The following is a 14,254-nucleotide window of genomic DNA, read 5'->3' as shown; positions in this document are numbered from 1 at the left end:
ATAGCAACAGGAAACCTTGTTTTACTTATGTTGTATCGATTTTTCTTAAGCCCATCTAAAAGCAGCATGGGATTTATAGGGTTAAGTCGTATAAGTTGATAATTGTACCACTTGAGTAAATATTATGAGTATTGCATAATGTTGTCGATATGTAATTATGCTGCAAGAAACCGGACTTGTAAGATAACTTAAATTACAGAAAATCAATGTATTTACAAATCTCAACAATTTACTGCGTATCGAAAACGCCTCGACTTTTTTTGCATGCAAACAAACACTCACCTGAATGCCATGACCCCCTGGGCCCTGTTGACTAATGTGCAGCTGTTGCGTTTGCTTCATCTGAAGCATTGTTGAATTCTGTCCTCCCGGCATCGATCCTGCATTAGGGGCTCCGCCCCGAGGTGGCATTCCGCCGCCATTACCGCCAGGACCACCTGAGTTACCGTTGCCACCACCACCTCCTCCTCCACCTCCTCCTCCACCTCCTCCACCACCGCCTCCACCACCACCACTACCAGCTCCTCCACCCGGGCCGCCGGGACCACCTGCCCCAGAAACGTTGGGTCCACCAGCTGGTCCTTGATTTGCTGCGATGCCCGGTCCAGTGCCAGCACCGCGTGAACCTGGCATAAATCCTGGTACGGGACTTCCCCCGTGGTTTGGTATCCCTCCGGGCGAACCATATGGTGAATATTGCTGCTGTTGTTGTGATTGCTGTTGTTGCTGTTGCTGCTGTGGGTGTTGGGGCGGTGGTTGCTGTTGTTGATTGGGTGTTTTAACGAACCCGCCTGGTACTGGACCAATCTTAGGACCGTTTGGTCCCATTGACGATTGTAAACGGTTTAGCGTGGGTTTGAGATCGAAATCATTCTGAGATGCAAACAACTCTTGTTTTATAAGATCAGCACCAGGGAATGGTGGCACGTTCGCCTTGTGAAATTGGCCTCCAGCAACAGACCCTGGCCCCTGGCCCGGACCAGCAGCACCAGCACCACTACCAGGTACACCACCGCCTAGCGGTAGCGATCCTGGTCCGACAGGGTTATTGCCACTTACAGGGCTACCTGTACTGCCAACCGACGAGTTAATAAACTCGTTGCCCGGATACTGACTGAACTCTGCGAATGGAGGCCTCTGTTGACCTTGTGGAATTTGGGGTCCATTTCGAGGGAAACCCATGTTCATGGCGTTCTTATGTTGATGCTGCTCGGCCATGTGTTTAAGTGTTTGGGCCGCGGGAGAGAGTTCGGGTATGGGACCATTTTGAGTATTGCCATATCCAGGACGCTGTTTTGCCATTGGTCCAGTTCCCGCCGCAACGCCTGGTCCACCAATCCCATCACCAAATGTATTTGAATACTGTTGCTGCTGTTGTTGTTGTTGTTGCTGCTGCTGCTGCTGCTGCTGCTGCTGCTGCTGCTGCTGCTGCTGCTGCTGCTGCTGCTGCTGCTGCTGCTGCTGCTGTTGTTGTTGCTGCTGCTGGTGCTGATGTTGCTGTTGTTGCTGTGGCGTTAGCGGGCCACCACGCTTTATACCCATATTATCTAATAAGCCAGGGCTGGGGTGTTCCTGTTTGATACAATGCTCTTGCTTCACCTCGATCTGCTGATGATGTTGGATCTGCTGTTGTTGAAGATGTTGCTGAAGGTGTTGCGGATGTGTCCGGTGATGCTGCTGCTGCTGCTGCTGTAGATTTGATAACATTTGCTGAGCTCCTGGAGGATGCGGTTGGTGTTGTTGCTGTTGACTATGCTGATGATGCATCTGCTGATGCTGCAATGGATGGTGTGGTGGTTGTTGTGGATGATGCTGCTGCATATGCTGCTGACTTTGCTGCGATTGCATGAGCTGCTGGTGTTGTTGATGTTGTTGATGCTGCTGCGATTGCATTTGCGATTGCTGTTGGTGTGATGGTTGCTGCTGCTGTCCTTGAGGCTGCATCGGTGGTTGCGGTTTTTCCTCGAAATCGAGAAAATCGGACTGGAAGTCCGAGAGATCCGATATGAGATCCTTGAAGGTGTCGTTTTCATCGTTCGTGTCATCCCCAATGAAGTCCGATAATCCCGGAAAGTGACCATTGGCCGCCGCATCCTTCTCCAATGCTGCCGAAAGATCAGCGAATTCATTTTCGGGTTCTTGCTTAAAATCCACGATGTTGCCAAGATCATGCATGTGTGGGGACGGCGTCGGATTATTGTTTGGTTGCTGTTGTTGTTGCTGACCAGGCATTCCATTGCCGCCACCGGTTCCGCCAATGCCTCCGCCTGAGCCACCATTTGCTGTAGATCCTTCGCTCTTAACGGACGCATTGGTTAATGCTTTAACAGTAACGTTTGTACTGATTTGCTGAGGTTGTGAGTTAGCGGCCGACGTCGTGAACTCCAGCTGTTGAACGATTTCAACGGAGAATTTGGTAAGATTCTCGGATCCGTTATGCTGTAGTTTCACCGGTGGCTCATACGAATCGGAGGCGGAATCGATGTCGTCAGCTGGCCGCTTGAGGAATTTTTGTTGCTGTGAAAGAAAACAAAAGGAGATTTTTAAATTATAGATAACAACAATTTAACACAATCCCAATTAAAAATTTATCTATTTATATTACTGATAATTAGAAAAAAACAACCCTACACGGTGAATCCACATTCAGTGCATACTCATGTTTGGCAGGGGAACACAGCTTCGTACTTGAGGAAAAAATAATGCAATTACCGATTATAACGTGCGTTACCGTGCAACCAGACATTCTGCCAAATGGCCAAATATAAATAATACCGATAACTAGTTTACAATATCGAATTGCCTATGAAAACCCTTTAAGAATACATGAACTATATCATTCGATGGTCAGTACGTGAGTAAAACGTTTTGTTGACATGAGTAAAAAGCGTTAATAAAAATTGTAGGATAATTTTTATGATTTTCATTAATTTAAGATGGCTCTGATTTATCCAATAATAAACCAGTAAACTAAAGGACTACGCAAATACCAACTAATGGCTCAAAACAGTCCTTGGTGTGTTTTCATTATTGGGTCATAGCCTCTAAAGTCCTGGTACTTCACAAATCCAACGTATTGTGCCAGAGCTATGCGCGTGAGGAGAGATTTTAAACATTGAGGATTACCGCCTGGCTATAATTAACCTCTCCGTCATGAAATTTGATTAACTATTAAAAATATTACTTACGATAATATGGAATGGTAAATGAGGTAGAAGTCTGTATATACATTACACAATGTGTAAACTTTAGATAACTAAGAATAAAAATCTTTCGAATTTTGTTTAAAAACATTATGTACAAGATAAATATAAACAACTGGACAACTAGCTAAATTTTCCACGGGGTTAGACTGATTATGAGAACCAATCATTTGCACGAAACAATTGCAATACAATTTGTTTCTTGATAGCTTGCATTATCTATACGTTCAAGGGCAATTTTGTTCGACCATTGATAATAATAAATTATTTATAATTAAAAAAAACTAAAAAAACCAAATGTATTCCCGAGAAGCTCTATCAACAGTGATCAGACAACGTTTTCCCCAATTTGAAAAAGGAGTTAAAACACAATCATTTTCCTAAACACTACTCAATTGTACGACAACAACACGCGATTTTCTCATTTGTCTTCGAAGCATTTGCAAATGTGTATTCAACGGAGTCGTTATGAGGGGTTGAAAAAAAAACAATTCTATAAAAATTGACGGAAAATCGATTTGGGACAACAGTTGTCTGTGCCCAAGAATCGTGTTAACAACAGTCTCAAGTGCACAACCACCGGTAAACCGCCAGCAATGAACTCCCTTCTTCTCATCGGAGGAGTTTTGGTAGTGCTGAATGTCCAGGTAGTGTTGTATGAAAGCATTATCGAAGTATACCAAACCGGCATTAAACTGTTGTCCCGCGTTTCCAGCGATCGGTCGCTAAATTTGCTTTTCTCCCTTTAATTACAAACAGGCGTTGTTGCAGTTCGTAACAGCGGCCGATAATAACGAGTCGGTGATTGAATCCTGCAGTAACGCTGTGCAGGGCGCCAATGACGAACTAAAGGTACATTATCGGGCAAACGAGTTTCCCGATGATCCTGTGACACATTGCTTTGTGCGTTGCATCGGACTCGAGCTGAATCTTTACGACGACAAATATGGAGTCGATTTGCAAGCAAACTGGGAATATCTGGGCAACAGTGTTGATGCGGACGAGGAGTTCGTAGCGAAGCATCGTGCCTGTCTAGAAGCTAAGAATCTGGAAACAATCGAAGATCTGTGCGAAAGAGCATACAGTGCTTTCCAATGTTTGAGGGAAGACTATGAAATGTATCAGAATAACAATAACGCCACAAGCTAATGCATATAACAGACTAATATACAGTAGACACACCATTGAAGCACTACCCTTTGTCGTCAAACAGCATAAACTAAACGGAATAAAAGTCCCAGGTATTTGGAAATAAAGTCATGCAAATAAATTTATATTTACCCAAACGTTCATTAATAAAGGTGAGCGGTTGCTCTGCTGGGCCGTATATCTCTGAATTAGAAGCGATTGGGGGTGTAACCAGCCAGTAGCCGATCCTTTGATCGTTGTTTTTCAAAAGGATACACACGCTGAGTTTGTGATGAAAAGGTGCCGTTTCTCTCTACCCGCAACGTACTGCACGGGAAGGGAGAACTAGTGCTGGATATAACCGATAGCAAGGCTATTTTTTCTTCAATATTCACAACAGAGATGATTCGGTGAATGCTGATGATGATGATGATGTTGATGATGATACTGATGCTATTGCTGTGTGAGGTGTATGTATCACCCGTTCTTTCTCATCCCAGGTCTCGGTCGCATTCAACCAAGCACGAGCTCGCGTTCGATGGCGAAGGCACGCGACGACACGATGTGTTTGAAAAATGTCTACTGCGCCGCTTTCACCAGGCAGGTCCGTACAGTCTTCTGGGTAAGGGGTTCTTTTCTTAACTTTGTTTACTGTTGGTCGATGGCGTCAAGCGCACCATGGCAAACCAGCACTAATACCGCCAATACTAGTAGTACCGCACCGCCCGGAACGAAGATTAGTATTTATAGAATAAAAATTGTAACAAATCAACATAATGATTTTTTCGCTTCTAATTTAAACTGCGTAACACTAGCAAACGTCTGCAGTGCTCCCGCTGCGCTGCTGGCAAGTGTTACTTCAATGCTCCATTTGTTAGCTCTTGTCGAAAAGATGGCAATGGAGAATTTTTACCTCAACAACTCTCTTCGACCGATCTCTGTGTTCTGGTTTTAACGAGTTAAAAAAAAGATTATACTACTTTGAGGTAAATTTATCCGGCTCACACAAACTGAGGGTAAACATAAGTTCTGCTTGGCGCTCAGTTTTTGTAAGTAAAGGCTACTTTACGCATCCACATTGGAAAAGAGCACATAACACTTTGTAAATAATTGCATATTAACCATAGCATACACGTAATTTCAATCAATGGTATCATCACACAAGTTTAAAATATATGGTTGTGAGGATCAAACACAACTAACACATATCAAATAACGGTCACACGAACTGACACACACACACTCTCTCTCTCTCTCTTTCAACTTCATAGTGCACAATGAAGTAAAACAAAGCTCAACCAGGCCACGCATCAAGCCTGCTGTACGCGTTTTCAGTAAGTTTCAGTGTGTTTATTACTATCACATGCCGCAATGCTCACACTTTCGCTTTCTTTTCGCGTAAGATAGGCTACAGTGCTATTTTGTGCTAACGATAATGGGAAGTTTGACTGTAGCCGTGTGTTTCAAATGTGTGTGGATACTAACACGTCTTGCAAAGACAGTTTCACGCTTTTCCACTGCATTCATGCTTCTCAAACCTCTTTTGTCATTTGCTGTTTCATTTGCCATCCACAAGGTCTACGCTGGAACACAGCGCACTAAACAACATTGCACTAAAAACGTTATTTGACTTGGGCCGATAGATTGACACGCACGTAACCAGTTCGTTTTCGGAGTGGATGTGTGTGTGTGTTTTTTTTTTACAACTACCAGCAGGTCGTCGTACTCAATTGTTTCGTTTGCAAATAAGACGACACAATATGCTCGCACTATTCATACTCCATCGACACTACAACTGGTGTGTTGATTAGTCTTCATTTTAGTCGTATTTTCAGAAACGTCATCGCTCTTTTCTCCTCAGCCGGTGCATCGTCATCGTGTGCAACGATGATGTTGGTGCGTCAAGAATCGGTATATGATTGGCACATTTATGGAAAAGAGAGTAATGGTATGCTGGAACCATAATGGTGTTTCACTTTGTTCTATTTTTATACGGATCGCTCATAGGGACAGCGATTTAAACTTAGTTAGGGTATTATTTGATTGTTAAGGATGCATCATTTCATAAACATTAAAACGTTTGAAATAAAATTACAAATTAAGTTTACTTTACCAACGTAGTTGATTGCATTTTTGTTTTTCTTAATTCTAGTAGTATGTCTTACGCTTAGAAATCGAAAACACCTTGTAAGTTGATAAAACCACACGTTTAAAACATGTTAGAATGTAGCATTCAAATGTAATCGATTCTCACAAGATAACTAAAGTTCAAAACAGCATGTTATAATATTGATTTCGGGCACCATTCGTTTAAATGGTTTTATTGTCAATCAAACGGTAAGTAATATCACATACGTATTTCGATACACATTCATAACACGATGGATTGGCGCAGATAAGAAATGATATCACTGTTCGGGCAATTTCACACATCGCAACCATACCAACCAGAGCAATAGTTGAAATCTATGCCCTATAAAAACTATCTTAATTTAAGCCTTCACAATCAGTAAAATGCTCGCTAGTGTCACATAATGCTTCGCGTAACATACATTGAATCAGTAATTGTATAGTTTGAACATTAGATATTGGGTCATTACATTTTCCCGAGCATCCATCAATAGTTTTTTATTCTCAATCGTACACTTTTGCCGCAAGCATTGAAATGCATGCCCCGTTCTGCGTGTTCAAACGAACCGTTAAGAATACACGTCAAGTCGTAGAAAAACTACACGCATCTTCACAATTGCACTACACCAGTCGGTAGTGTGTCCGACACTTCGTACAACCTAAGATGAACTGTAGGCGACGCGCAGTGCCAGCTTCCGACGCTTGCAACAACGAATCGCAACCAGTACTTATTCCAGTGTGCTCATAATAAAACAACTGCTCACTTCGTGGCAAACGGCCGATTGCCGCCGATCAAACGCGAACGGTACCCCGCTCTCAATGAAAATCCAGAGATAACGGAGGTGAGCCAGCAATCCACCACGCGCGTGCCAGAGAGTTCTACTAACTAAACATTACATTCGTATTGCCACTTCGAAATCCCATCTTTGTTATGATTTCTCCTTCACCTGGTGGGTGCGTTTACCACCTACAATCGGTAGAGGAAGTTTATCTTCTTCCTGGGCCGGTTAAACCCATCATTTCGTCTCTGTTTGTCAGCTTGCGCTGCGGCTCTTCCTCTTGCGCGGGGAATCAAGCCCCCGGAGCTCTTGCGGCTCGCAAGTAGCCGTGCTCTTCGGTGAGTACCCGAGATGAAATGAGTGAATTTCATGGTAATCGGTTACATTGGAACACGAATACTACTCAGACCATGGATGGCCATGTAACAGTTACCGGGATACGATTGCACCAAAAGGGCACTTATAGGGGACAATTATTTTTACTCGCGGGAAACAGAATTTCGGTCGTTAGCACACAAAAAAATGCTTGATGTGTAGTTTGAAAACCACAGACATTTATAAAACATTATTTACTGTGCCGTATTTAATTTTTGCTCTTTATATATTCATTTAAAAAAATCTCCGAAATTGTTGTAGGTTTATTTTTACATGCAATGAATTGCAATGCTCAATTGGTAGATAATTCAGAAAATTATAAATTAAGTTTTCTATACAAAAAAGTTACATTCAATGTATTACAATTATTTTCCATCGCCAATGTTGTGTTATAGCATAGCTTAGCTTATGCCCACAGCACGTCCTACGACCTGCTGATTCACTCGCCTTACTAGAAGCAACAGACACTTGCCCTTGCGGTTACTAGCTTCTTCACAAACGCTTTAGAGATGTGTACAATAGCGAAATGTTACCAGCTGTACACATCGAATGGCGCTATATCGTCAATTGGTGAGTTCTACGGCGGATGCTAAACGGACCGTCTCTGACTCCGTTCATACCTTGCGCTACGCAATCGGCCGTTTTCGTGGAAACGTTTGAGTAGACGAAAAAAAACAGTTTCATTCTATTGAGCGCAGAAATTCCACGCCATCAATGAACAGAGAGTATCAGTTGGTACTCGTTCTTTCTCACTCGGACACACGCGGTACTACATTTCCGGTCATGTCCAAACACCCTCGCCACCAGCGTCACACACGCATGTATAGGTGCGAACTCAGCGACACCCACGCTATTCGGGTTGCAGAACTCGCGAGAGTTTGTGTCATTTCTCGTCGAATTTTCTCGCATCGTCCCAGCCATCAAAAATGTTTCGCACTAGCAAGAGCTGCGCGTTGGTACGTGAATATATTCTCTGGAGTTGTGTTCCTCTTTCAAACCAATGTCTATCATGCATGTTGCTTCCGATGGCCCCAATCGCGTCATCGAAATCATTCTCTCTCTCGCTCTCTTGTCGAGCATGGCGCAACATTCGTCCCCACTGGAACCGATCTGAAGGAGCTCCACCATCCACAGTGCTACCAGCAGCCTTCGTTAAACGCACATTCCAGAAAGGATTGTTTATGGGCCTCTGCCTCGCATCGCCGGCTACCGCCGCACGAAGTCACATAGGTTCGGTTTACGAGAAACAAAGCAGAAGCAGATTGGACACGAGAGGAAATCTGATCAGAATCATAATCACAGTTTGCTATTTGTGCTCCGCTCTTGTCGAGCAAAACCTGTATGTGTGTACAATCATTTATCACTGTCAGTGTTGCTGTTAACGTTTTCTGAGCCCATTTGAAGTTTAGTAAAAAAAACCCCATAACGCATAGGAATATAATATACCCTGTTGAAAAGATTATACCATACGAAATTAAATACTATATTCTTTTCTAATAAGCCATTGTACTAATAAGTCTCTAATAAGTACTAATAATAATTCAAACGTAAAACTCGTTCATTGCTTATCTGAAATTATGTCTATATTAAAGGTCTGTTATTCAGACTCTTAATATAGACATAATTAGTTGACTTCGTCCTTGACACGACAATTATAACGGAGGTCGGCATATCGATACTCAGTGAGCAAGACACCCCCCCCCCCCCCACCCCGCCCCCTCCTTAGCAAGGACTAAGTATACGGATGCGTGGAAGCTTGTCTATGCCGGTATGAAGTTCTCTGGCACAATAACCTTTGGCTAGGCATTCAGGGACTTATTGATTACACATAGCAGGATAGTCAGTCATATGTATGGGGGCATGGTCCATTCGGGGCTTGAACCCATGACGAGCAAGTTGATAAGTCGTAAGAGTTGACGACTGTACCACGAGATCGGCCCATGACGCGTATGTTTTTACGTCAAACAAAAACAATTGTTCAATGTATAAGGTTCACTTGTACATGAACACTACGGCAGTTCTATTAAAATAGGACTGTAGCAATCGAACCATCACATTTCTAAAAATATTGTTTGCTCTGAATGAGATATTTCTGCACTTGCAAATATATATTTTTGAAGTCATTTAAATATCATTGTAATTAAAAATGCAATAAAACAAACGATACAACCACAACGATGTATTTTTAATGACCGAAAATAAACTTTTACCCGTGCAATATGATTTTTGACAACTCTGTTTAGTTCAAGTTCTAGATTTGCCTATGATTTCTACGTTATTGTATACATTTTCACACATGCTTTGATAAACCATCAACCATTTAAGCATTACAATAATTTATCGTTGGGACCATGTAATTATTTTTTTTTCTTCTCTCAATTATGAGCAGATTAAAAATTTACTAAAAAATAGCTTGGTAACATTTAGTTTAGTTTGGATTGGACAGTTAGCGCCTTTGCAATAATAAACATATTGAACGGGTGAACAATTATTTTTTAAAAGTAAAGTAAAGTAAAAATACATAGCAAGTGTTAAAATCAATATTGTGAGCAACAAAAATACACGCCGCGCATAATCCCTTAAACCCTGTATGATGAGTAGTTCAACAGTTGTTTTGCTAACTATTCAGATATTCGCTCAGAATACTTCATTCTAACTCAGTGTGCAAACTTAGTCGATTTATTGTATAAAAGTTTTTTTTTATTATACAACAATTTAGGCTTTTACTACTCAATATGAACTATTTACTGCATTATCTCCAAAGAAACAAAAATAATCAAGCCAATTAAAGCACATTCAATGAATGAAAATGATAAATAAAAATGATGATTGAATTCTACTCAAAATAGGGCTGACATCTTTTTAATTTAATTAAACCTTGAGATCACTCATACTGTAAGCGGCAACCGCATCACTATCAAGAACCCACTATAAAGAAGAAAACGATTGGTGGAGGAATTCCGAGCGATCTTTGCATTCTGTCCACAGGAAACAGGCAATCTAACACTGTTTTGGTTATGGACTAACCCATATGGTAATTTGCTAAACAAATTATAAGCTTTTTTTTAAAAAAAATCATACCATGCTAATAATTACCAATTGATTATATTTAAATATCTAAAAACAATCAAAACACTGATAGATGTGGATAACATGCAATATTAATTTTCTGTCTTTAATGGTACAGCACAACACAAACGCATGATTGAGTTAAAGTCACCAAAATACATCAAACATCCGATTAAAACATACCCTTGATACCAACACCTGACGCGAATCGACACTACGGTACCTGCATTTTCCAATTCCACTCTACCAACTGTTTAACGCACGATTTAATGAGGCTTCTATGCAATGCAACATGATCCAGCGCAGCGTATTAGCGAAGCGGTACGCCCAACAGTTACAGAATGCTTTCCACCGTCAACTATTCCTTCTCCTCATCAGGCTATTTTAACCCGTTCCGCAGCTGTTTCCTTGACGAAGGGTAATGTGTCGTAATAAAAGTGTAACTCGCACCAACCATTTGCCGTCTTCGTATAGCATAAAGGTTTCTCCGTGCGCTTGTCTATTGTTGTGACTGTGACGAAAGAGTTGCATCAGACGGCCGGCAACCACAAGGGATTGTTTTGTACAGTTTCCTTCCGTTTTTTCTGCTTTAATCGTCGTTTCAACAAAGCCGCTCAGGCAAAGAGGCAAAACAGAAACGAATTTTGAATGTAGCAAGTTTTTCAAATCGTAGGTTCCAAAACCAGACTAGATATAAATGTTACCTGTTAATGATTTAATGATCTATCCTATCATCTCTCTTTGCTAAAACATATGATATCAAATGCTTTTGTCTTCGAATGCTCTTTTAGAATTTGAGCAAAAATTAATCAAAGAAAACGATTGTACACTAAAATTATTTTATTACAACAGTTTTCTGGACAATTTTACACTCACGAAGGTCTACCCGTGTATGTATCAATCGTACGTCAGTCCCGATTGTGCTATTTGAGATTGGAGGAAATTGCTTGTTTAAAATCCGCGCTTACTTATTCATTTTTTACACTAACGTTCATCGTTCAGCATGCATCACATATTTATCCACAAGTGTTCGTATGCGCACTTGCAAATGCTCTACACTCTAAGTTTCTTTCGCTATCTTTCTTACCCACCATCTCTCTCTCTCTCTCTTTCTCTCTCTCTCTCTCTCTCTCTCTCTCTCTCTTTCTCTCTCTCTCTCTCTCTCTCTCTCTCTCTCTCTCTCTCTCTCTCTCTCTATCTCTCTATCTCTCTCTCTCTATCTCTCTCTCTCTCTTTCCCTCTCTCTCTCGCTTCATCTTTCATCCCCTGTTTCTTTATTCAAATGTGCGCTTTTTCACTTCGCACATTCCGTACTCTTTCGCTTCGTCGTACGCGCTTTGAAATTGCTGTCGTTTGCAATACTTTTTTTTGCAGGTGTGTATGCGAGTTTGTACCACAGACGGAAAAAATGCATGGTCATACGGCCAGTTCCCTCTGTTGTTAATGAGCACTATGTTGTGTGTTTGATTGTATTGTTGTATGCGTTCAGACGTGCGTGCGTTCGCACGAATTCCCTTGCTTGCAGCGATAGTTGAGCAAGATAATAAGATGGTTGATGGCGATGTAGCTGGTTTGACAGAATTGCCTGATCCAATACTAACTAAAAAGTTATTGGTTTTCATGTCATTGGTGTCATGTTCAAGGGCTCAATTATTTACTTCATTTTTTTGTCGTAAACAAAATGTTTAATAAGTGCTAATTTCGTTTGTTTCTTTTATATTATTCTTTAAATTTAATTACTTGTTTTTTCTTTGGCACAACAACCATAGTTGGTGAAAGTCTTACTTTACCACTAGTGGGCTTGGCTTTCAGTGACTTATTGATTACCCAGAGTAAGATATGATGGGCACTTTGTTAAGTCGTACTAGTTGTCGACTGTACCACCAGACCGGCTTTAATCCTGTAAACATTACATTGAGGAAATACATTGCTATATGTACGGAAAGATATGGAATTGTATAAATATTTAATGAAGTTCTTAATGTAAAGAACATCTATTATAAAAATAATTAATACATTGAGGCGATCACGCGGTGTAGGCATCATCTCGTACGACTTAACAATATGCCCGCCGTGGGTTCCAGACTCAATCCTTTAACAGCCGAGTAATATTCGACTATAAAATGTTAAAATTTACAAAGTTTAGCGAATCTAGAAGCACATATAAACATATAACAAATAGGTTGAAGTGATCGTTAAAAAATAAATGAAAATAAATTTACCAACTTCATCTAACTTGTCTGAAACACGCCGTAAAAAAAGAGGCATGAAATCACAATGGTTATTTTATACATGTTTTAAACTGGTGAGAAAGAGAAAAGCAAAATAAGAGTGTGATAGGTTAGGAAGTATAGGTGGTGATGCACGATACACCATCGCTTCAAAGATCAACAACCTGTGAAATAACGTTGATGAAGTTCTTCATCGCTGATCGATGTTGCGCAAGCAACCTACCATGTATCGCCGGGTTAGGTTTGCTCCGACTCGAAGCCGTTACAACTACAGCAAAGACTCAGTCGTACAAATATCATCAGCTTACTCCAACGCGAGCCTTGGTTGGGATACAAAAAATGTGAAGGAATAGAAGAATTGGGACGTCGGCGTCGATGACGTATTTAAGCACTGTGCATTTGCCAGAACTACCCAATAAGAACAGGTTTTTTTCAGCGGCTACACCACTGATATTATGAGCTTCAGTCGCAAGATGAACGTCAAATACACAATACTTAATTTGAACGTGCGATGCGATAAACTGGATAACTCGCTTGAAGTGTTTTCTGTACCGGTATTTTTTATGTAACATAAGGACATACGCAAGACGTTACTCTGTGTAGTGGCATATCCGGTGTTCTAGATAAGCTTAGGTACTTCTGAGACATTTTAAACCAATATGTCCTAAGTCGTTGAAGCGCCATCAATCGTACGTAAAATAAAAGAGTTGCAAAAGCAGATTAAAAGCAAGCCGGCTGAAATATTGTTCGAACTCATTGAACATAATTCAATTTAAAAGCAATCAATTACATCCACGACTGATGTATAGAAAAACGAATTAAACAACGTTAAAGTAGAAGACATATGCATCACATGATATTAAGCTGCTTAACAACATGAACACTAACTAATCCAAAACATTATGGAGATTTAGCTAAGTATTAGTACAAGCAAAAACAAATACGCGATATACCATGATAACAGGATAGGATCGAATGCTGCCAAATCAAAGAGCAAAACACTAACAATTGTACGATGGATGGTGAGCTCATAAACAAACCTCATACTTCTTTTGATTATTGCCAAACAGCTTTAGCAATAATCACTGTATTTCCGCTAGTCCAAACTTCAACTGGCATTGCGTTACACTGTGCGCCGAATCTAACTTTACAAACACTCTCTTTTCTCTTGCTCTCTCGTTTTTTATCTCTGCTCTTTTTTATGTTGCTCTTGTATGCGTATCTCTTCATTTTCGTTCTGTTTGGGATGAATTTTTATGCTATCATAAACTACATTCTCTTTTTAAACAGTTCTCATACAAATCAATGTTTCAATGCACACAAACAAATTACCTTCTTT

The 14,254-nt window shown here is 40.8% G+C and overlaps 2 protein-coding genes and 1 long non-coding RNA gene across 11 annotated transcripts in view; 2 read left to right on the top strand and 1 right to left on the bottom strand.

The window, feature by feature from the left end:
• Positions 1–14,254, bottom strand: part of LOC121600637 (neurogenic protein mastermind-like) — a 67,575-nt gene that overhangs the window by 23,323 nt on the left and 29,998 nt on the right. For 6 of the 9 annotated variants that reach the window (XM_041929427.1, XM_041929428.1, XM_041929422.1 and 3 more), the window contains one exon: positions 283–2,517. In XM_041929427.1, coding sequence (XP_041785361.1) covers positions 283–2,517 — 2,235 coding nt within the window. Of the gene's footprint in view, positions 1–282; positions 2,518–4,484; positions 5,039–6,931; positions 7,179–7,225; positions 7,337–14,254 lie in introns of those variants that run through there. The other 3 variants (XM_041929431.1, XM_041929429.1, XM_041929430.1) reach the window with 3 other exon arrangements.
• LOC121600639 (general odorant-binding protein 99b-like) lies at positions 3,542–4,459 on the top strand. Its single transcript, XM_041929435.1, has 2 exons — positions 3,542–3,850; positions 3,963–4,459. The coding sequence occupies exons 1-2, from the start codon at positions 3,800–3,802 to the stop codon at positions 4,350–4,352; spliced, it is 441 nt and encodes a 146-aa protein (XP_041785369.1). The 5' UTR covers positions 3,542–3,799; the 3' UTR covers positions 4,353–4,459.
• LOC121600640 lies at positions 5,195–6,381 on the top strand. Its single transcript, XR_006005851.1, has 3 exons — positions 5,195–5,317; positions 5,603–5,665; positions 6,155–6,381. It is a non-coding gene; the product is annotated as an uncharacterized LOC121600640 (long non-coding RNA).

This window comes from Anopheles merus, chromosome 3L, assembly GCF_017562075.2.
Source record: "Anopheles merus strain MAF chromosome 3L, AmerM5.1, whole genome shotgun sequence".
Lineage (NCBI taxonomy): Eukaryota > Metazoa > Arthropoda > Insecta > Diptera > Culicidae > Anopheles > Anopheles merus.
The sequence above is the reverse complement of the archived record's forward strand: the minus strand, read 5'-3'. Positions and strand labels throughout refer to the sequence as shown.

Bases quoted from the DNA above. Each gene is read 5' to 3' on its own strand.
- LOC121600639 (XM_041929435.1), top strand. From the start codon at position 3,800: ATGAACTCCCTTCTTCTCATCGGAGGAGTTTTGGTAGTGCTGAATGTC. The intron at 3,851-3,962 runs GTAGTGTTGTAT...AATTACAAACAG, and splicing joins TGGTAGTGCTGAATGTCCAG to GCGTTGTTGCAGTTCGTAAC.